This window comes from Peromyscus californicus, unplaced genomic scaffold (assembly GCF_007827085.1).
Source record: "Peromyscus californicus insignis strain IS unplaced genomic scaffold, ASM782708v3 Scaffold_7__1_contigs__length_154581171, whole genome shotgun sequence".
Taxonomy (NCBI): domain Eukaryota; kingdom Metazoa; phylum Chordata; class Mammalia; order Rodentia; family Cricetidae; genus Peromyscus; species Peromyscus californicus.
This window is the reverse complement of record NW_026294595.1, coordinates 99,973,648-99,996,320: the sequence shown is the minus strand read 5'-3', so window position 1 is coordinate 99,996,320 and position 22,673 is coordinate 99,973,648. Positions and strand designations below refer to the sequence as shown.

Genomic DNA, 22,673 nt, shown 5'->3' with positions numbered 1-22,673 from the left:
GTTGGGTAGAACATAGAAAGCAGATAGCCAGAAGGTCTCTAAGAGTACAGAAGGCATTTACAGTCCCGGCTCTCGGGCAGCTGAGGCAGGAGGATCTCACATATCTCAGTGGGTAATGTGCTTGCTGTGCAGCATGAAATTACGAGTTTGGAGCCTCAGAACCCACATAAAGCCAGGTTCATGTGCACCTGAGTGTGGCTGGAGACGGCAAGAGCAGGGGCATTGCTGACAAGCCAATCTAGTGGGAACAAGATTCAGAGTTAATGAAAGACTCGCTCCAAAAAATAAGATGGAGCATGAGAGGCAGGGGTCCCCATGTCAGCCTCTGGCACCTTCACAGGTGAGTGTACCCGCGCACACACACACATACACACACACACACACACACACACACACACACACACACACACACACACACTAAAATAAATGAAGAAGATTCTTAAGTCTAGTGTAAGCATGTTCTACAGAATGTATGTCACATCTAGATTTATTTTCCCTTTATTTTGTGTTTTAAATTGCTTGTTTAATTGGGAGGTTAGCCCAGATACTTAGGATCTGTTGTTAATAAAGACTGTCAGAGACTCTCAGATCTGTGTTGCTGACCTTCTGAAATGTGTGCTGCTATACCTTCTAGCTGTCACTTGTACTCTCTGAAGCTAAAGAGAAATGGAAAAGTGAGCTTGAAAATATGAAGCCACATGTAATACCTGTCAAGGAACTGGAAGAGAAAATTCAGTCTCTCCGGAAGGAACTGGAGTTGAAGGATGAGGAAGTCCCTGTGGTTGTCAGGGCTGAGTTGGCTAAGGCCCGAACTGAATGGAACAGAGAAAAACAGGAAGAAATCCATAGGATTCAAGAACAAAATGAGGAAGATTATCGGCAGTTTTTAGATGATCATCGGAATAAAATTAATGAAGTGCTTGCGGCAGCTAAAGAGGACTTTGAGAAGCAGAAAATTGAGCTACTTCTTCAGAAGGATACAGAGTTCCAAGCATGTCTGGACCAGAGTCGCAGGGAGTGGACACTGCAGGAGGCCGAGCGGACGCAACTGGAAATCCGTCAGTATGAGGATGACATCCTCACTGTGCTGGAGTTCCTCCTAAGGGACACCCAGAAGGAGTTTGCTGGTCACTCCCAGGGCAGGCAGCTTTTGGAAGTCATGTCAGTTTGTTCTTCAAAATGGGTATCTGTGCAGTATTTTGAGAAAGTAAAAGCCTGCATACAAAAAGCACTTCAAGATATGCTGCCCTTGCTCACAGACAGTATTGTCTCCGAGTGGAAAAAGGTACGTTTTTAGAGTAGAGAGAGCTTTTGAATACCAAGGGTAATTATGATTGTAGGAGGTGACTCTGGTGGGCTTTTCTTGCCTTCATCATATGATTAATAGGTAAAGATGTTTGTTTTCACCAGTGAAAACAAACTTCATTGCAGCAGAGCTAATGGATTCCATTTGGTGCTGGGTTTTTTTATTGCTCCATAGCTCCAACTATGAGGCAGGTCATTTAGCCTCTAGACAGCTATTACTTAGACATATATGTGTGTTATTCTTTATAAGGGCATGACATTTTAGAAACTAAATAATTGTGGTCCTAACCACTTTAAGAAGTATACATCATATGAAGACAGGATTGTTTGTTTGTTTTGTTTTTTCTGAAGAGGTTAGAAGTCAATATCTTGTCCACAATGAATTTATGTCTTCTTATACAAAAAGTGCCAATGAGGTCCCAAAATTGTTAAAAAGAAAGAAACAAGCAAGAGGTTTGATTCATTTGCCAAAATTCCTGGAGTCTGTTTCATAGATACCCCATATGTGTACGTGCAGAATGAGTTCTCTGTGTTCTTTTAGTCATGCAAGTACTGTCTGAGACCAGATGAATCCAGCCCGACATATTTAGGATTGAAGGATGAGGCATTCATGAAAATTCCAGAATCGTGTTCTAGTGTGTGGCCAGCTTGTTTCAGTGTTTAGGACCAGATGGGAAAGTGCCTGAATAGACTATAAGGCAAGCATTAGCCATTAGCGTTCAGGCCTGTGAAGATATCACCATTAAAGGCTTTTCTAGGCCATTTTTGAGCGTTCAGTGCTAATGCCTACTGGAAATGCTTATAAGCCAGGGTGGGAGTTCCAGTGTAGGAGACAAACTAGCAAGTTGCTTTGGGCAAATCTGTATTGTGGTTGGCCATCCAGAAAAAGAGAATCCAGCTCCCTGGCCCAATTCCTGACCGTGATGTCTGTTGGCCTGTCTGCATCCTACGTATGAAAAAGGACAGAACTTTCGAGTCGGAGAGACTGAAGTAGGCAGCCCTCCTCATCCCTGTTCATATGTTTATCCTTGATTTTACAGTGGTGTTACTATTACATAGTTGCCATCAATAAAAATGACTGGCAAGATTACTTCCCATGAGCATTGCTTAATACTTCGTTGAGAATCTTGGGAAGAAATATTAAAATAAGAAAAATAGCAGTTTTTAGGAATAGAGGTGATGAAGAAATCATGTTGATGCTTTCAAATTTGTCTAGAAAAGTCTTTACAAGTGAAAAAATTGACACTCTCGTACTTGTGTTTATTATACATGTTTATTACATTCCAAGTTTAGTTGCTAATGAATTTGACTTTTCCTTTAGTGAAAATGTGGGATTTTCAAGGCATTTCATTTTATGTCAATGCAAAATCAGTCTGGAGCTCTTCCAGGGCTTATAATTGCACAAGCAGTGTAAGCGCATCTGTGTGACTTATCTGGCTCATGGCTGTGGACATGAGACAATGCAGCTCAGAGTTTAGACTTGCACAGCTGTCCTTGGGTGGGTCGACTTGCATTCCTGGGGACGATGACTTGAAACGCCTAATCTCCTGTTTGCCATAGAAGCACTTGACCTGCTTGCTGCCTTGTAGCCAACACAGCTCAGGACACTGGGGGTCAATAGTGATTCCAAGTTTGCAGTCCATGTTCCATAAATATGAAAGGCTGATCTATAGTTTATTAAATCCATAGGGTTTAGAATTGCTCATGGAAACTGAAATAGACCAAGAGCTTGCTAAGATTGGAAGGATGTAGGAGTGAGAAAGACAATTTCTAAGAAAATGTTTTATTGAAAGATATTAATAAAATAGTTGTTAATGGATGGAAGAAAATGGAAATATTGGGAGAATTTCAAGCAAACTTAAGGTAGCACATTCTGTCACCTTCCAGAGACAAGTTAAAGCTAGATAGCAATGTCACATGTTCTGTTTCTTTGGTAGTTAGTAGGTGTCCAAAATCTGAACGTACTGCTTTAAAAACCAGTGAATTTAGTAAGTCTAATGCCCAAGAAAGTGACAGATACTAAGAGCCTTCATCATGAAGAAAGGCCTTGTGCAATAGGTCTTTGCACTTGGCATTCAAGTGTCTTTCTTACCTAGCCTAGTAACAGAATATGTTCAAGTACTTGTTTTGAATATGTTAGGAAGTAAAATATTTGTATCATAGTTGCTAGGGAATTTGACTCCTGTTGTAGTGAAAGTGTGCTAGATCAGGAATAATTCTGATATTGTTCATTATCTCCTGTCCTGTGTTGTAGCCAGCCGGGGAGGCCTGTCCATTTGCATATTGGATGCTGTTTATATACCATCCTAAGAGAGACACTGCTGATAATTCAAGCAAGACTGTTGATAGGCAGTGTTTTCTTTTTGTATTTGTTTGTTTTGTTTTTTTGAGGCAGGGTTTCTTGGTGTGTAGCCCTGGCTGTCCTGGAACTCGCTCTGTAGACCAGGCTGGCCTCGAACTCACAGAGATTCAGCTGCCTCTGCCTCTCAAGTGCTGAGATTAAAGGCGTGCACCACCACTGCCCGGCTTCTTTTTGCATTTTTAATATTAGAATTACATTTCTTTGTTCTTTAAAGTTAGGATTCTAAACAAATATTTGTAGATATTTTTCCCAGGTATTAAGTAAGAAGATAATTTATTTTATTTCAGAGAAATGTAGTCAAGACCTCTGCAGATCCTGTCGGCTGGAACACTGGCCAGGGAGACCCTGGAGTCCCAGCATCCTTTCCTGTCTGCACCTCTGGACGCTGTGCCCAGCCCTTGGCCTTGCCAGAAGCAGGAGCGGAAACTGGTACTGATTTTGTTTCCTGTCTAGATTGCATGCTGTGTTCAGGGCAGGGTTCACTTAGACCTCTTCTAGCGTGATGGGCTTCTCTCCGTGCACAGATGATGCTTACAAAGTGAAGAGTGAGCGTTGGCTAGACCAGTCAGAAATTTTGTCCTAACTGTTGAGAAATCAAGGGCTTCACACAAGAGAATTGCCAAATATGAATAGTGGAGACTACGTTCAAATCACTGAGACGGATTTCTGTTGTTTCTCTATTTAATTAAAATACAATTATGTCATTTAGCCTCTCCCTCATGTCCTTTCAATCCCTTCCATCCATCCCCCCAAACTTATGGTCTGTTTTTATTTCATTATTACTATTAGTGTGTGTGTGTGTGTGTGTGTGTGTGTGTGTGTGTGTGTGTGTATGTGTGTGAGAGAGAGAGAGAGAGAGAGAGAGAGAGAGAGAGAGAGAGAGAGAGAGAGGGAGAGAGAGGGAGAGAGGAGAGAGAGAATAAATAGATAAAATGCAACCATTTGAGTCTGTTTAGTGTTGGTTCTATATATAATTTCAGGGCAGACCATTTAGTATTGGGTAGTCAAAGTGCTCATCTCTGGGAAAGACTAATTCTCTCTCTCCTTCCCTTCCTCCCTCCCCCTCCCTCCCTCTCTTTTGCTTGCCTTATTTGCCTGTAGTTCTTGTTTAGGGGGTAAGGCCCTGTGAGATTTAGCTCATCTACTTTGGTATGTCACCTGGTATTATAATTGTTCAGATCTTGTTTAAGCAGCCATGTTGTTAGATTTCATCAGTGTTTCTTCCCTGTCATATCTAGAAGGCACTCTATCTAGACTCTTATAGCAGTCTTCCAAGACCCCCTCCGTCATTTCCATGATGTTCCCTGAGTCCTGGGTGTAGGAGTAGCAGTGTAGATGTATCATTTAGAGATGGGTGCCTGACAATCAGCTGCTCTCTGCGTTTTGGGCAATTGTGGATTTCTGTAATAGTTTCCTTCTGCAAAAATGAATATTCTTTGAGGAGAGAGGTGAGAGCTTCCTTTATCTGTGGGTATAAGAGTAACTATTTAGAATTGTAGCATGAATCTTGAATGTTCTTATTAATAAAATCAAACCTGAGCCAGATATTGGGGTGAACACTGGAAGATCAGAGACACAGAACAAGCCACAGCTAACCTCACCTGGCCAACTTCTCAGCTGGTCTTGTTTCCTCAGACTGGAATCTTCTGTGTCCTCATCCCAATGACTCTCAGCTGAACTGCTGCTCGAAATCCTGAACGCTTAACCAGCCAAATGCCTAACCAGCTAAATGCCCCTAGTTTCTGGTCCTCAAGCCTTATATATCTTTCTGCTTTCTACCACCACTCCCTGGGATTAAAGGCTTGCCTTCTGTGATTAAAGGCGTGAGTCACCATGCTTAGCTGTATCCTTGAACACATGGATTTCTGCCTCTGGAATGCTAGGATTAAAGGCGTGTGCTACCACTGCCTAACGTCTATGTTTAATATTGTGGCTGCTCTGTCTCTGACCCCAGATAAATTTATTAGCATGCACAATATTTGGGGGAATACAATACCACATAGAATGCAGTTAGAATTATACTGGTTTAGGAAAATGGCAGTATTAGGATCTAGGACTTCACTAACCATAGTGGTTGGCTGGGTTGACAGTACCAGTCATGATTTCCCTCTTGTTGAGTGGGCCTCCCAGTCCAATTACAGAGCTGTTGGTTGCTGCCAAGTTGTAAGTGCCACTGTTGCACCTTTAGGAATGTCTTGCCTTGCTGGTCATTGTTGTGATTCGTAGGCATGACAGCTGGGTAGGACTTGATTGCTTTCCTCCATGACAACTTGCATATCAGCTTCTGGTACTAAGAAAGCTAGTCTTTCGGGTTCGATCGAGCTCAGATCCCCCACTGTGTGTGTGGTTTGCAGCCATAGGGACTTACCTTCAACTTTGGCGGGGGGCAACATAGGGCAGCATAAATAACCTGTATTGTTTTGGGAGTCTCTTGGGCTAACTTGACCAACAGCTCAAAAGAAGGTTTCTAATGCCTGCTTCTGGGGATTTTGTTAGATCTCCAACTTGTGGGAGGATATTATCTTCCCAAGTGTCATAACTTCATTTATACTCTGTGTGTGTATGCACATGTAAGTATTGCATATAATATTAGATAAATATAAAATATGATTCCCTATGGCTATTTCAAACATCTTTAGTGTTATTTATCCATTCTCCTTCCTGTATTGGCCTCCCTCTAACCTTCCTAAGCCCCCCACCTCCATTTATCCTATTTCCCCAGTTGTTTTTATATTTGTGTGTGTGTGTGTGTGTGTGTGTGTGTGTGTGTGTGTGTGTGTGTATACACATGCAGTGGTAGGGTAGGAACACATGTGCTATCGTGCAGGTGTGGAGGTCAAAGGACAACTTTATAGTCTGTTCTCTCCTTCCACTATGGGATCTAGGGATGAAACTCAAGCAGTCAGGTTTGTGCAGCAAGTACTTCTACCTGCTGATCCATCCTGCAAGCCCTATTTCAACTGTTTTCATTAATGCAAATCTTTCTGGTGCATTTTGACCATTTTTTATTTGTATAGATTTTAGGACAGGTGTGGTGCTTTTCATCTACTCATTTCTAACATAGCAAAGTACATGGTAATGCATAAGCATTTGATGCAGTAAAATTTTTCCTTTTTTGAGTAATGTTTTTAAAATATTTTAAATTTAATTTTATGTTTTTGAGTGTTTTGCCTGCTTTTATGTCTGTGCACCACAGAAGCCAGAAGAGGGCTTTGAATCTCCTGAAACTGGAGTTACAAACAGTTGTGAGTCCCCATGTGGGTGCTGGGGATTGAACCCAGGTCCTCGGGAAGAGCAGCCAGTGTGCTAAACTGCTGAGCTATCTCTCCAGCCCCAAGTAACTTATATCTTACACTATGCTGTAGCCCTTTGTATTCAGAGTTTACCTGGGAATATGAGGCTGTTTCTTATTCACTGAGATTTCTGAACTAGGACTTTGCAAATTTCTAAGAGTCCATCCTTTCCAGTATACTGAACCTTTGTAGTCTGTTCCTGTCCTACACATACTCTCCTGCTGCATAATTGGCACTTCTGTTGTAACATGCAAAGAGTGGACAGAACTGTGTATTAAGTCACACGTTCTCATGACTTAACGCAGTATCACAGTGGTCTTTAGTTGGCAGTTTTTGTCAATGTTCTCCTCAGAGCCTTTCCCCTTACCTCTAAATTCTAGGTGGCTTGGGAATACCTATTGAGAGTTTGTTTAGTGGATGGCAGTATGACCCTAATTTGTATTTTGTTTCATGTATCACATTTGTAATAACTTGAGAGTTACATTGTAACCTATTAAATGGTAGAGATAAAATTTAGATGTGACTTGGCTTCTTGTGAAAGAAATTGTCTTTGACTGAAGACCAACAGCACTGTACAGAAGTTCATTTTTCTTTCTGTCTTTTTCCTGTGAGCATATCTGTAAACTCATTAGGAAAGACTAAATCCTGTAAAGTCATTTATAGTACCTGTCTTAGTTAGGGTTTTTATTGCTCTGAAAAGATACCATGACCATGGCAACTTTTAAAAAGTAAAACATTTAATTAAAGTGGCTCATTTACAGTTTCATAGGTTCAATCCATTATCATCATGATGGGGAGCATGGGGGCGTGCAGGCAGAGGAATAGCTGAGAGTCCTACATCTTGACTCAGAGGCAACAGGAAATCGACTGACACACTGGGCGGTGTCCTGAGCATAGGAAACCTCAAAGCCCGCCCCCACAGTGACACACTTCCTCCAACAAGGCCACGCCCACTCCACCAAAGCCACTCCTCCTAGTAGTGCCACTCCCTGTGAGCCTATGTGGCCAATTACGTTCAAACTATCACAGTACCACTTCCAGAAGTTACCATGGGGGATATTAGATTTGGTTATAGTTTCCTAATCTTATTATTTTAAGTAATTTGACCACTGATGATGAAATATCTCATATATGCCAAGAATATAAATAGTGTGTAGGTAAGTTATGAACGCTAACACCAGGAACCCACCGTTTAGCTTAAGAAATAGTAGGTCTGCAGTACTCTACCACAGTTCCATCCACAGCAGCTCTCAGCCTGTGGTAACAGAGAACCTGATTTCCTGTGGGGCATTTACCCACCAACCCCACAGTTCCCCAGAGTTTTCTTGAGTGCGAGCAGCAGGGAATATTAGATAGAAGGATTTAGAGTGTGGTGATAAACAGATAGAAAATACAGGATAGCCTCAAGAGGGCCTGGAACCTATTCCAATGGGCCCTGACTGTCTCTGCCCCAGAGGATTTATAGAGATGCCAAGGGGTGGAGCAAAAGACCTCCTCCCCCAGCACAGCCAAGTGCAGACCATCTCAGACACCTGCACTCAGGCCCGTGGTCCTAATCATCCTCTCTATGCGGACTGCTGGGTAATGCCACGAGGAACCTGAAAATGGGCTCCTACAATTTCCAAAAGCCATTTAGGTTTTCTTTTTTTCATCTTGACAACTACATATTTTTTATTCAAACATGATAAAAATGGATTGATACACATTATATTCTTTGTAATTTGATTTTTCTTCACCTAAAGGATGTCTAGGATAGCACTTCCCCTGTACATTATACTCATTTACACTGTGTCCTGTACTCATTCGCCTTTGCATCCTTTGACAGAAAGTATTCCCATGGTGTCTCCTTGTCTTTTATCACTTTGAAGTGTTAAGGACTAGTATTCTTTCTTTTCTTCCCCCTCATTCTTTTTGTTTGTTTGTTTTTAAATTTATTTATTTTATATCCCAACCATGTTTTCCCCTCCTCTCCCCCCATTCCCTCCTCCTCTGTTTCTGTTCTGGGCAGGTCTCCCATGGGTATCAACAAAGCCATTCTTTTTTCAAAACAGAACTTATTCATTTGAGGTTTATCTTCTGTTCATGAATCCATTCAGATTCATGTGTCTCCTTGGCCGGAAGGCTACACTGATAGTATCTTTTCACATCTGGAAGCACAGTGGCCATTTTTCTTTTATTGTTGAGGTTAATTTTGATCACCTGGTCAAAATTGTGTTTCTTCATTATATAATTACTGCCCTCCCTCCATCTGCAGCCAGTAAGCAGTCTGCAGAGAGGCACTTTGAGGACTGTGCAAACAGCCTTCTCGTTAAAGCCTTCTCTTGGATATGGTGGTCACTGGTGATTCTTGCCTGATTGTCTTCATATCCTGGTTGCAAAATGATAAGTTTTCCAACTCCAAACATCTCTCTACATTTACCACTTGGCATTCAGCATGTTTTTATAATAATAAAATAATAAAAACAATTACCTTTACTTACTGGTTCATCTGTTCAGCTATTTGTCTATCTCTCCTTTCGTGTCATGTGTACGATTCACATATTCTTAGTTTTCAATACTTTATACTTTCTGGCTTGCCAAGATATTTCTGTTTCATTTTGTACATGCATCTTCTACTTTTGAAGTTAGCCATTTTTTTTTCCCCATTGGCGCTTTGCCGTGAGTGTCAGATCCCCTGGAACTGGAGTTACAGACAGTTGTGAGCTGCCATATGGGTGCTGAGAATTGAACCTGGGTCCTCTGGAAGAGCAGTCAGTGCTCTTAACCTCTGAGCCATATCTCCAGCCCCAGTTAGCCATTTTTTAAAAAGTCTTTTATGAAGCTCTCTTTATGGAGAATGGTATTCAATATTAAGATCTGGGCATTGGTTTCATAGCAATTTTAAACTGGATGGCATTATCGAGTTTAATGGATCAAAACATTAAGCCTTACAGAAGCTAAGTAACCATGCCAACAAGTATTGGGACCGAAGTTAGACCTGGCCTCCCTCTTGCGCACCCTGCTCTTCCAATTATGCCGTGGCCTTTGGTCATGAGTTCTGCCAGCTTGGTTTCTTTTTTCTTGCCTGCCTGTAACCCAAACAGTTTCATAAAAAGGTTTTGTATTATTTCATTTTTTTCCAGATAAAAAGATCTTTGAAATTAAAGATTGGTGCTGTGGACACTGCTTCCGAGAACTTGAAAGGGAAACGCAGGAGTGTCGAGATCTGAAAAGGAAGCTGGAGAAGTGCCATAGTCACCTTCAGCATTTAGAAAGGACGCACAAGGCTGCAGTGGAGAAACTTGGAGGTCAGCAGTTCCAGCTCACTTCTACCTTAGGAGGCTGGCGGGGCCTGGCTCCCATGTTCAGGCGGAACACTTTTGTTAACGTGGGCACCAGTGCTCTTGGTGAGCTGATGGAATCCAGTTTGGATCTGTCTTTACTAACTGAATTAAAGAGCTTCACATTCCTTTCTCGATCGATGAGACCTCGCCGGCCTGAGTGTGTGTCAGGCGGTGCTCTGTGCACTGGAAATGGAAGCGTGGGTCAAGTCAAGCTTTGCTCTGGGAAGTGGGAAGAGCATAAATAAAGCGTGGGGGTCTGGGCTAGCTTCCCTCCGGTCCACTCGTGCATGCTGACAGGGTTGTCCACCACCGTTTCCGATGGCCCCTCTGAAGAAGGGAGCTGTTGGCCTTCCATGGCTCCTCCGTCCTCCTCTTCTCCCTGTCCTCCTCTTCTCCACTCCCTCTTTTTGACTGGACATTTGAACCGTTTCCAGTTGTTTTCTTTGCTGCTGAGCCTTGCCTGTGATATTATCACTCTGTCATGTGTCCTTGACCCTGCTGTTTACTTTTTGGTCTAACTTTCATGCTTTAGGATTAACTCACGAAATGTTGTATCTGCAAAGTCCTTGATTTTCCCAGCTGAGATGAGTGGGCACAGCTGTATGGGTTCCTCCTCCATTCTCTCTGTTGCTGTTCTGGATTCTACCATCCAAACTGTTTCTTATCTTATTTGTCATCAGAGTCGTAGTACCCACATTATACTAAACAGTAAATGTTTGAATGACTATAACAATAAAAACAAACCTGATGGACTAGACATTGTTTAGACATTTATTACTTGTATATATTGTATATAGTCATTGTACTTTTGTATATAGTTTTTCTTTTGTTAGTTATAACCTTTTTCTTTTTTTCCTTTTTATTAAAATAGAAAAGGGGGGAAAAAAAGTGAAGGCAAAGTAGATGTTCTTGCTGCTATTAAACATTACATATTACAGATGTATTCCAGATATGCATCATTAATATGCCATAAATTATCTAAATTTTCCTGATCTTCTTAGAAAAATGGTAAGGAAATCGCAAACACACACACACACACACACACACACACACACACACACACACACACACACAGAGAGAGAGAGAGAGAGAGAGTCAAAAACAACACTGAAATCATAGCACTGAGTAGAATTCCATAATATCCTATTTTCATTTTCTGCATAACAAAATAATGTATTTGTAGACATACAAAAATAAGTCAAGGAGTTACCCCACTGATCTGGAATATAGGGACAATTATGGGTTGGAGGGGGAAAGCAGGGGACAAGAGGAGGGAAGAGAGGGGGATCTGTGGTTGATATGTAAAATGAATAAAAAATTTCTGAATAAAAAAATTAAAAAAAAAAAACAAAAAAAAAACCAAACAAACCTGAATGCTGGGGTCTCAAACAGTTGTGTGGGGGTGGGGAGAGGCAAGCAAGCCGTTCACTTCTTCTTGGCTCCACGTCACTTCTGCTCTTACCTGATGTTGACACTCACTCTCACACCTTTCTGCTTCCTTCCGTGTCTGCTAGTCTGTCCTTCGTAAGGCAGCTAAAGGATTGGATTGTAACATTTCTTGTTAAGCCCTCCTCAGTGTTTGTAATTTTTACATAGTGATATTTAGCACTCTACACCGTGATCGTGAAATGGTTATTTTGTTTTATTTGCTTATTTAGAGTCAGGATCTCATTATAGAGCCCTGGCTGGCCTGGAACTCACTTTGTAGGCTAAGCTGGCCTTAGATTCCCAGAGATCCACCTGCATCAGGCTCCTGAGCACTGAGATTAAAGCTGTGTGTCACCACACCTTGTGTAGTTATTTTGCATAGTGAGTTTTGAACTTGGTATCTTGTATCATTCAAAAGCTCCAAGAAAGGTGGTGCTTCTTTCAAAACAGTGGACAGATGAAAGAGCCAAGGTCAAAACTAAGTAAGTTATTTGATAATTGTATTGCATTCTTGTCATAAATCTATTACATGAACCCTATAGTTCTGCTTGTTTGTTTTTGAGTTCCTTTTTTTTTTTTTTTTTTTTTTAACATTTCTTTTTTTTCTTTTTTTTTTTTTTTTCATTTATTTATTATGTATACAGTACTCTGTCTGCATGTATGCCTGCAGGCCAGAAGAGGGCACCAGATCTCATTATGGATGGTTGTGAGCCACCATGTGGTTGCTGGGAATTGAACTCAGGACCTCTGGAAGAACAGCCAGTGCTCTTAACCGCTGAGCCATCTCTCCAGCCCTTGAGTTCCTTTTTTGATAGCACTCATCAGAGTGGTAGAGTAGGTGTGAGTGGCTTCCAAGTCCACTGCGTTTGTGTCTTAGCTCTTAGGGTCTGCTGATGGGGTGGCTTTGTTCACAGTTACTGAGCATTGCTACGCAGTAGTTGTTTTATTAGTGTGTAATCTGTTAAGATGTGTGACACTATCCCCATCTTACAAGCGGGACAACTCAGGCTTAGAAAGATAAGGAATTTGCTCAGGCCCATCCAGCCAGTAAACTGAGTTAGGGCTTACCCTTGGTTCTGTACTCTGCAGGGCAAGCTTTCTGCTTCACAGCCCTTGGGCTCTGTCAGCCTCTTCTGAACACCTTACACGATTTAAAAGAATGGTACCTACTTTAGGTTATTTTCTTTTTACTTTCTATTGAGGTTCTTGCTCAACGATGGTCTTTATGAACATAAACTCTGTACTAGGAGCTGAGCATACGTAGAATTAGAAAACCCAGATCTTGGTGGGGAGTGTAGCTGCTGGCAGAATTCTTGCATAGCATGTGCAGCACTGAGTTCCAGCAGAAGCACGTCAAGAAACAAAGCAGCCCCATTCTGGAGAGCTTCCCTTCAGCTGGGAAGCTCAGCACGCACACCCCAGACAGTGGGACACCAGTTTCAGGATATGTGCAGTGGAGATGAAGAGGAAACATTTAAATGCTGAGAAAACTGCACAGGGGAAGGTTCAGTGCAGGGCTGACTGGGGAGGTAACACAAGAGAGAACTGGAAAGTAGGCAGCCCCCTCTGAAGCACTTTCATAGATTAATGCCGACTTTCTGTTGTAGAAGAGAACAGCAGAGTGGTTGAAGAATTAATAGAAGAAAACAATGACATGAAGAATAAATTGGAAGCATTGAGGGGCCTTTGCAGATCACCACCACGGTAACGTTTTATAGTTAAGACGATCTCTTTTTAAGCACCCTAATTTTAGTAGAAATGTCACACTGAATCATTGTGTTATTTCACATAAAATATATTCACAGGAAAGACTGTATTATTCCATTGTTTTATATCACTTAGGCTGTTTATATATACATGCCATGTGTACAATGTTCAAAAAATTGGGATTTGGGGATTATTGTTACCCTTCACTAATAAGATTAGAGAAACATTTCCCTGTGTTACTAGGAACCTCCTACAACGTGATCTTCAGTAGCTGTGTATATTTTCATCTTGTGGATTTGCCAGTATTTACTTAGGCAATCATAATGTTGATTTGCTGATTTCCTTCTTTTGTTTTGTTTTTGAGACAAGGTTTAATATCTCCCAAGGTTGGCCTCAAATGTAGCTCAAGATTACCTTGAATTTCAGCCTTAATCCAGTGAGTGCTGGGGTTATAGGTGTGCACTATGACTCCTGATTTCTGGGGATGGAAAACAGGGCTTCATGGATGCTAAACAGTCCTCTACCAACTGAGCTTCTACCCCAGCTTTCCTCTTATACTAAATAACTGAATAATGGTGATTCCTTTGTGTGGCATCCTGGGCATATCTCATGTCATTTTATTAGATTGTAAGAATGCATGTAACTCTTTCTTTTTTTTTTTTTTTTTAAGATTTATTTATTTATTGTGTATATAGTGAGTGTTCTGTCTGCAGGCCAGAGGAGGGCACCAGATCTCATTGTAGATGGTTGTGAGCCACCATGTGGTTGCTGGGAATTGAACTCAGGACCTCTGGAAGAACAGCCAGTGCTCTTAACCTCTGAGCCATCTCTCCAGCCCCCGAATGTAACTCTTTCAAGTGATGCTCTTTATTTACAGCTTCTGTTGTTCTGCAATGTTTTTTTTTGGTTAGGTCACTGTCTGAAGGAGCCATTGAGAGCGAGTGGCTGCCATGCAGTAGGCAGGCCTTGGAAGAACTCCGTGGACAGTACATTAAAGCGGTCAAAAAAATTAAACGTAAGTTCCTAAAGAGATTCTCAAGATCTTTGCTGGGACAGGCCTTTTGCACTGTCATGAAATGGAAACTCAGGGTTGACCATTTTAGTGAATTTTCCAAACTGCCTTTTTCTTCAGCCTTAGAAGAGATTATTGATGCCATCTCAAAAATTGCATAGTAATGGATTAGTTTGCCCAAGTGACACCAGTAGGGTTTTTTTTCCTAACATTTATTTTTATTTTACATGTATTCATGTATTTTACATGTAATCAAGTATGTGTCTGTGCACCATGTGCATGCCTATTGCCTGTGGAGGCCAGAAGATGGCATCAGGTCCCCTGGCACTGAAGTTAGGGATGGTTATGGGCCACTGTGTGGATGCTGGGAACTAAAGCCTGATCCTCTGCAAGAGAAGCCTGATGGGGGAATGTCTTTCTGTACGCTGTGAATATGTGTTGCTCTGATTGGTTGATAAATAAAGCCATTTGGCCTATGGCAAGGCAGCTTAGAGGCAGGTGGGACATTCTAACTAGAGAGACAGGAAGAAGGCAGAGAGAGATGCCAGCCAGCCACCCAGGGAGCAACATGTAATGGGACATAGGTAAAGCCACAGAAAATGTGGCAAAACATAAATTAATAGAAATAAGTTAATTTAAGATACAAGAGCTAGCTAGCAGGAAGCCTGCCATGGCCATACTTTAAAAATAATATAAGCCTCTGTGTGTTTACTTGGGTTTGAGCGGCTGCAGACCGGGTGGGACACAGGAAAACTTTCAGCTACAGAAACCAGTACTTTTAACCACTGAGTCATCTCTAGTTCCCAAGAGTAGTTACTTTTATATTGCTGATTATCAGTTTTTAATCTTTGTTTAGACGTTAGACTCAAATAACCTTAAAATGTAATAGCCTTAGAGCATAAATAACTTGTAGAAAGAACATGCCATGGGAAGACTGAAATATGACAGAGGGAGGGACGGAGGGGGGAGTGTGTCATCTGAGTCAGATTCCTATTGTAGACGTAGGAACTGTGGGGTGAATCTAGTCAGTATTATTTCTTCTTGTTCCAAATGGCTATGAATTTGTCAGGGCTTTGTCAGTACCAGCCGCCTTGTAGAGCATCTCCAGGGTGTCTCCAAAGTAAAGACTCCTGTGTTTCAACCACAAAAGTGCATGACATGGGTGTGCGTCTCATGCAGCAGTCAGGGCTTATGTAGAGAAACAGACTTTCCTCCTAAAATTGCTTTCATTTTTTAACAAAAGGCAGGAAAAGTCTCAGATTCTAATCACTGGGTGTCAAAGTCATTTGTAGATGTGAAAGGCCAGTCGGTTTCATCAGTGAGATTTCTCAGTTATTCGTCGTCGTACTAGCAAAGGGCAAAGTTAGAGCAAACCACTCTTACAGGAAGTGGAAATGAGGCAGTTTTCATCCTGATATAAGGCACGTGTTCTGGGTTAGCTAACGTTTACAAGGGTAATTGGAGGTTAATGTGGCAACATCATTTCAGTTCTCCCATCTCACAGAAGGAAAAGTGGACCCCCACTTTGCATTTGTACACAGAGCATCTAATTTTCAGATGTTTACTGACATTGACGGGGAAGTTCCTGTGTGAGTAGGCACTCCTGATATAATAGGAGTGGCTAAGTTCTAGATGTAGAATGTAGTCCTAGATTTAGTTTTTAAAAGTTAGCTTTAACCAGTAGTAGTACAAATGAGAGCCACAGTGAGGAGGAGAAAGGTATGGATTATGATTTTATGTGACTTTCAGACAGAAACATAGTTCTCCCCACTCTGTGCAGAACATCTTGTGTGACCCTTGTGAGTTGTTTACTGAAAGCACTGGCTGAGCATGGACTAGAGACCTTTAGAGCACAGGGAAGAATGTATGTTTTCCTCCTTTCCAGTGTCTGCCTTTCTGCCCACTCCTGGGGGTTTCTTTCCTCAACTGAATCATAAGGTACAGTAGAACACAGGTTTCTTGCTCACTTCGTTGAGTGTTTTAGACTATAACAGAAGACATGGTGGTTTTCCCCACATGCAGCCATCGCCATCTTAGGGCTAACAGAGTGCTTTTCTTTTGAGTCTACTCAAATGGCATTGTGAAGTGTTGCATTGCAAAGGGCATGGGAAGTACAACGTTTCAACTGTGCCTCCTTCACCTCATCTGCCAGAAAACTGCTCTGAAGTTTGCACCTTCTGTTTTTGGAGAAACAGTGAGAATCATGGGGGTTTCTTCACCCTCTGCAGGTGATATGCTTCGATACATTCAGGAGAGCAAGGAAAGAGCCGCAGAAATGGTGAAGGCGGAAGTGTTGCGGGAACGGCAGCACACTGCCCGCAAGATGCGCAAGTATTATCTGACTTGCCTTCAGCAGATCCTGCAGGATAATGGAAAGGAAGAGGGGTGAGTTCAGTGTACACTGTGTGTCCTGACCACACCAGGACAGTGTGCTGTCATTTCCTTAACCACAGAACCAACCGTATATATGATCAGTGTACACTGTGTGTCCTGACCACACCAGGACAGTGTGCTGTCATTTCCTTAACCACAGAATCAACCGTATATATGATCATGTACACTGTGTGTCCTGACCACACCAGGACAGTTTATGTGATCAAGAGAGAAGTTTAGGCTGGGTTTCCCTCGGTATTGGCAGAGCCATTAGGAAACAATCCCAGGACTGAGGAGTCCCGTGAGTTTCATTTTAAACTGTTTTGATTTTATATTCTGGAATTCCTCACAGAGCTGAGAAGAAGATTATGAATGCTGCTAGCAAACTCGCTACAATGGCAGAGTTGTTGGGAACAATTGCAGAGTCAGACTGTGGAGTCAGGTGTGTGCAGGCAGGCCGCTCAGGTGGGTTCTCTTTTCGTTTGGATATCTGGTATTCTCTGTATGAAAAAAGGCAGCTCCATAAGGAGTCAGAGCTGGTTTATAAGGTTGTACTTGGGGTAAGGAGAAAGGAGAAAGTCGGCTTACACTTTCCACAGTAGACTGCATAGCCTCACCAACTGTCGCTGTGACGTCCATCCATCCAGAGACGTGGTGGACAAGATTTTAATTGACAAAGCATGAAAAAAAAAGGCAGAATTGTAACCCAATTTGAGCAGTTGCTGTTGATAGACCAGAAGCTATAGGATGTGTGAGAAAATGGGAAACCTCGACTCAGAACTGCTCCACAACAGCACAGGTAGGGGCAACAGCAAAACCTGTGTCACATGCGGGATCGTGTGTCCCAGGAGAAGCAGTGGCCCGTGGTGCCGGTGGGTGATGAGCTGGTGGTGTAGAGCAGTGCCCAGGTGGAAATACTGGTTTCATTTCTCCCCTTTCCTTCTCCTCCCTTCTCCTCTTCTCCAGTTCCCCTCCCCGCCATTCTCCTTCCCATTCCGTTTCTCTTTGTCCTTCCCAACCCTAGTATTGGACCAGGTGGAGGCAGACCAGAGTGCTGGCTGCCTGGCGTCAAGAAGGTGCCCTTAGCCTCTGTGTCCTGAGTGCTGGCTGTCAGGTCTTTGTGCAACACAACTGTTCCCCTCCACCAGCTCCTCAGTCATGCAGCACAGACAGATACTGCATTCAAGATATCTACGAGTAAACATTTAACCAAGAACCATCATGCATTTCAAGAACATCGTCAGCATGAAAGAGATGCAGAAACAGATGCAGAACAAAGCTAACAATGCCCACTGAAGGCAAAAGACTACTTAAAAAGCAGAACCTAAGGATGTTCAGAAGATAGTGACTGTTCTTAGAAAGATGTAAACTTTAGGGATGCCAAGAAGAAGAAATGAATATATTATGACTTCCAGACTACTAGAGGAAAACCTTTAAGAAAAAGTTTAGTCTAACAAAATCAAAAAAGAGAAAAAGCTAGAAGACATACATAAACAGATACTAAAAGTAGGTTGCAACATCAGCAACCACTGAATGTGAATGGGGTAAGGGTTTCACAAGATACTGATACTTGCTATTTTTACAAGAACTTAAGGTAATAGAGAATGATAACAAGGAGATGAAATGGGGCGATTAGAATTTAAACACAAATACATAAGCGGGCAAAGTAGCACGTACATTAAAGGGGCAGGTGATAATGAAATGTCCTGTAGAACACGGCTTTAGTGTCTGAAAAGTAAGCACTGGTAGAAATACAAGGAGAAAATTGCTATTTCACTTAACATGCCTATGTGGGAAGAAGCTTCTGATCTTCTGGTCACCTGGAAGCAGAGATTGTTCAGCCACTCAGAATGTTTCTCGTAGAGCCACAAGCTTTACTTGTGTAAGTTTTGGATTGGTGCACTTTAGGTACAAAGGGCAGTGGCATGTAACAAGAAAGCCGACTTCTGATTTGGGGGCAAGGACGCGAAACTCATGTCCCCAGTCAAACCTGCTTCTGTCGGTCAACTCAGGGTTCCGAGGTCACTACTCAGATACAGTTCTGTGGCATGCTTTCCTCTGATCTGGGGCAGTGTCCTGGCTTTCACAGAGGGGTGTTCCTTCTGAGTACCATGGAGTTGTTTTGCACACTTCGTCAGAAACTTCATGCTTGACATCAGAGGCAGAGCCACATTGCTTTGCAATCAGCTCTTAAAATGTTGTAGTACCCATCAAAAAAGAAATGGAATGGCTGAAAATAAGGCTCCCTCCTCTGGACTCCAGCTGTGTCAGGTTGACATAAAACTAGCCAGCACAGGATGTAACGTTTCAGCCACAAAGACTACCATTGCTATGGATATGAGTAAAAGAATGTTTATACTTGCCTATCACTGATGCATATTCTTTGATAATACACAAAACTGTAAATATATTGTTCTCTTTAAAGTGTTCATTTTCTCTTAATTCTTGTGCTCCTAACTTTGTGTTCCTTTGCACATAGTAGCATTTCCCCTGACTTCAGAGATGCTGATGGGCGTTGAGAGATCAGAAAGGAGCGGTGTGAATCAGAATATTCCACAGTACATTGAAAGCAAACCAAACAGTGGAAAAACTGCCCCCAGAAGTGTGTATGAGCAAGTTCCTAGGAGGAGGGCTGCATCTAATTTCCAGAGGCAGCTAGAGGATTCAGAACACAGAGAAATAAAGCCCGTGACTTCTACAGCTTTGCCTTCAGACCGTCAGTGTGGGGGTGAGAGTTGCAGGCCCCCAGACATCTTGGCAAAGAATGTCGTTCCTGATTTTGTTGCACACAGGGGCGAAGGTGGCTTTGATTTGCACAAGAAGAAAGACCCACCCAGTGGAGCTGGCTCTGAGTCACTTCTTTATTCAGCCATCCCCTTCCTTGGAACTGCTGAAAAGAAATCTTCACCTAGATGCGTCTCAGGATCCATACACACAAGCCTTGGAGGTCCCAGTGAAGTACCAAGGCTCAAAGCATCTATTTGTGGTTCTCTAACAGAAACCGAGAGTGCTGTATCCGAGACGAGTCAGGGTGTGGACACTCCAGTGAAGGATGAAGAGGGGCCTAGCAGCTCTCCAGGCCAGCTTTCTGATAGGACTTTACCCTGTGGCGGTCGTCCTCTGTTGTCACAAAGGACTCCGGAGATGCTGGGGGACTCTGTCGAGTTGAAACAGTTCTCAGCAGCCAGTTGCCTTCCAGATGCCCAGAAAAGTAATATGGTTCGTCGAAGTGGTTACACTCCAGATCTGCCCAGAGAAACCCTGCATTCCCAGCAAGGGAAGATGGCTGCGACTCTGGGATACTCATCCCAACAGAACACGGATGTGTTAAAGCCAGATTTCAGAAAACTGAGTGGCACAGGACCATCATCAGTGTGTCCGAAGCCTTTGAGAAAGTTAACTGCTCCCCTGACGAGCCAACAAGATAGCGGCTTTGACAGCCCGTTTGCCAATCTAGACTAATCATGTGCCATGTTCCAGAAGAATCATTACTATTCACACGAGAAACTGGATAGGAATACTTTATACTGAAAATCAATTATGAGGTCTGTAGTTTCATGTGCCTGATACTATTCCTGAGTAAAGTTTTCTCATTCAGTTACTTGAGGCTTGGCGCTGCCTTAATCTTGGGGGCCTGGATGATGTGCTGTGTGGTGCGTCTGTGTGGTGCTTGTTCGGTTACTCAGCCCTCTACGTTTATATTTATAAGCTGACTTATTTTGCAGTGTTAAAGTATTTAATAAAATTGTGTGTAATCTGTAGATTTGTCATGATTTATTTTGTAGTTTATAGTCTAGAAATGGTACATTGACATCATACTTGAAATCAACTCAAAAAATACAGACTTTGGTTACTTGTGTATATGACCAGCCAGATGTAGTGTTAAGCTCAACTCATAAATATCAATATGTTGTATATTAGTTTTCACTGATTTTCCTTGTGACTAGTTTTGTTTTTTTTTTTTTAATCTATGTGTTGTTTGGAAATATGTCACTTTATTTCCAAGAATTTGGGAACCGCCCCCCAACATACACATATATGGTTTTTCCCTATTTTTCCATTGTTTTTGGAGAATATAATTTGAATGATTCCAGTTCTTTTTTTTTTTTTTTTTTTTTTGGTTTTTCGAGACAGGGTTTCTCTGTGCAGCTTTGCGCCTTTCCTGGGACTTACTTGGTAGCCCAGGCTGGCCTCGAACTCACAGAGATCCACCTGGCTCTGCCTCCCGAGTGCTGGGATTAAAGGCGTGCGCCACCACCGCCTGGCTGATTCCAGTTCTTTTATAGAGACTGGTTTTTTTTTTTTTTTTGGTTTTTCGAGACAGGGTTTCTCTGTGTAGCTTTGCGCCTTTCCTGGGACTCACTTGGTAGCCCAGGCTGGCCTCGAACTCACAGAGATCCGCCTGGCTCTGCCTCCCGAGTGCTGGGATTAAAGGCGTGCGCCACCACCGCCCGGCGAGACTGGTTTTATGGTCTGTGGTGGAGTACCTTTCACCTGACAAGAGTGTATCTCCCATTCACTGAAAGCTTTCAATGTGCCTTAGTTTTTTGGTTAATGGCATCACCAAGTCTACCCTGACTGTGTTGATGGTTTTGCCTTTTGTCCAGGTAAGCATGGGCTATGGAGAGCTGCAGAGAGGGCTCAGTGCTTTAGAGCGCTTGCTTTTCTCGCAGAGGACTCGTTTAGTTCCTAGCACCACAGAAGAGTGCCTCCCAACTCTGTCTAATGCCGATTCCAGAATCTAAAGCTGCCTCTATCCTCTGCATGCGCGCGCACACACACACACACACACACAGATACACATGTACATGTATAACATTTTCTACTGAGTGGGTTGTGTTAATTTCTGACTATATTCATTACATTGTCTTTCAGTTCTTTTTTGTTTCATGTATATGTTGTTAGGTACATATGTGTATATGTCTGTTTATATTTGTTGTATCTTCCTAATGTGTTGATCTCCACCATTATAAGATAGCCTTTTAATTTAGTATTTCTGATCTTAAAGCTTATTCCACAGTAATACTGTAGCCACTTCAGCTCTCTTATGATTATTGTTTGCTTGATGTCGCTTTTCTGCTCTTTTCTTTTTACTCCTATTCTTTTTTTTTATTTAATTTTTTTAATTTTTATTTTGCATTACAATTCAGTTCTACATATCAGCCACGGATTCCCTTGTTCTCCCCCCTCCCGCCCTCCTCACCTTCCCCCCAGCCCCCCCCCCATTCCCACCTCCTCCAGGGCAAAGCCTTCCCCACAGACTGAGATCAACCTGGTAGACTCAGTCCAGGTAGGTCTAGTCCCCTCCTCCCAGGCCGAGCCAAACAATCCTGCATAGGCCCCGGGTTTCAAACAGCCAACTCATGCAATGAGCACAGGACCCGGTCCCACTGCCTGGATGCCTCCCAAACAGATCAAGCCAATCAACTCTCTCACCCATTCAGAGGGCCTGATCCAGTTGGGGACCCCTCAGCCATTGGTTCATAGTTCATGTGTTTCCATTCGTTTGGCTATTTGTCCCTGTGCTTTATCCAACCTTGGTCTCAACAATTCTCGCTCATATAAACCCTCTTCATTCTCGCTAATTGGACTCCCAGAGATCCACCCGGGGCCTAGCCATGGATCTCTGCATCCAGATCCCTCAGTAGTTGGATGAGGTTTCTAGCACAACAATTAGGGTGTTTGGCCATCCCATCACCAGAGTAGGTCAGTTCGGGCTGTCTCTCGACCATTGCCAGCAGTCTGTTGTGGGGGTATCTTTGTGGATTTCTGTGGGCCTCTCTAGCACTTTGCTTCTTCCTATTCTCATGTGGTCTTCATTTACCATGGTCTCCTATTCCTTGTTCTCCCTCTCTGTTGTTGATCCAGCT

General features: G+C 42.6%; 1 protein-coding gene across 7 annotated transcripts in view; it reads left to right on the top strand.

Moving 5' to 3' along the window:
- The window catches only part of Cep152 (centrosomal protein 152), an 88,655-nt gene that overhangs the window by 47,269 nt on the left and 18,713 nt on the right, over positions 1-22,673 (top strand). For 5 of the 7 annotated variants that reach the window (XM_052724340.1, XM_052724339.1, XM_052724338.1 and 2 more), the window contains 8 exons: positions 635-1,285; positions 3,955-4,096; positions 10,083-10,247; positions 13,319-13,415; positions 14,330-14,433; positions 16,659-16,815; positions 17,156-17,268; positions 19,283-20,564. In XM_052724340.1, the coding sequence (XP_052580300.1) occupies positions 635-1,285; positions 3,955-4,096; positions 10,083-10,247; positions 13,319-13,415; positions 14,330-14,433; positions 16,659-16,815; positions 17,156-17,268; positions 19,283-20,265 (2,412 nt within the window). In that variant the 3' untranslated portion in view covers positions 20,266-20,564. Of the gene's footprint in view, positions 1-634; positions 1,286-3,954; positions 4,097-10,082; positions 10,248-13,318; positions 13,416-14,329; positions 14,434-16,658; positions 16,816-17,155; positions 17,269-19,282; positions 20,565-22,673 lie in introns of those variants that run through there. The other 2 variants (XM_052724337.1, XM_052724342.1) reach the window with 2 other exon arrangements.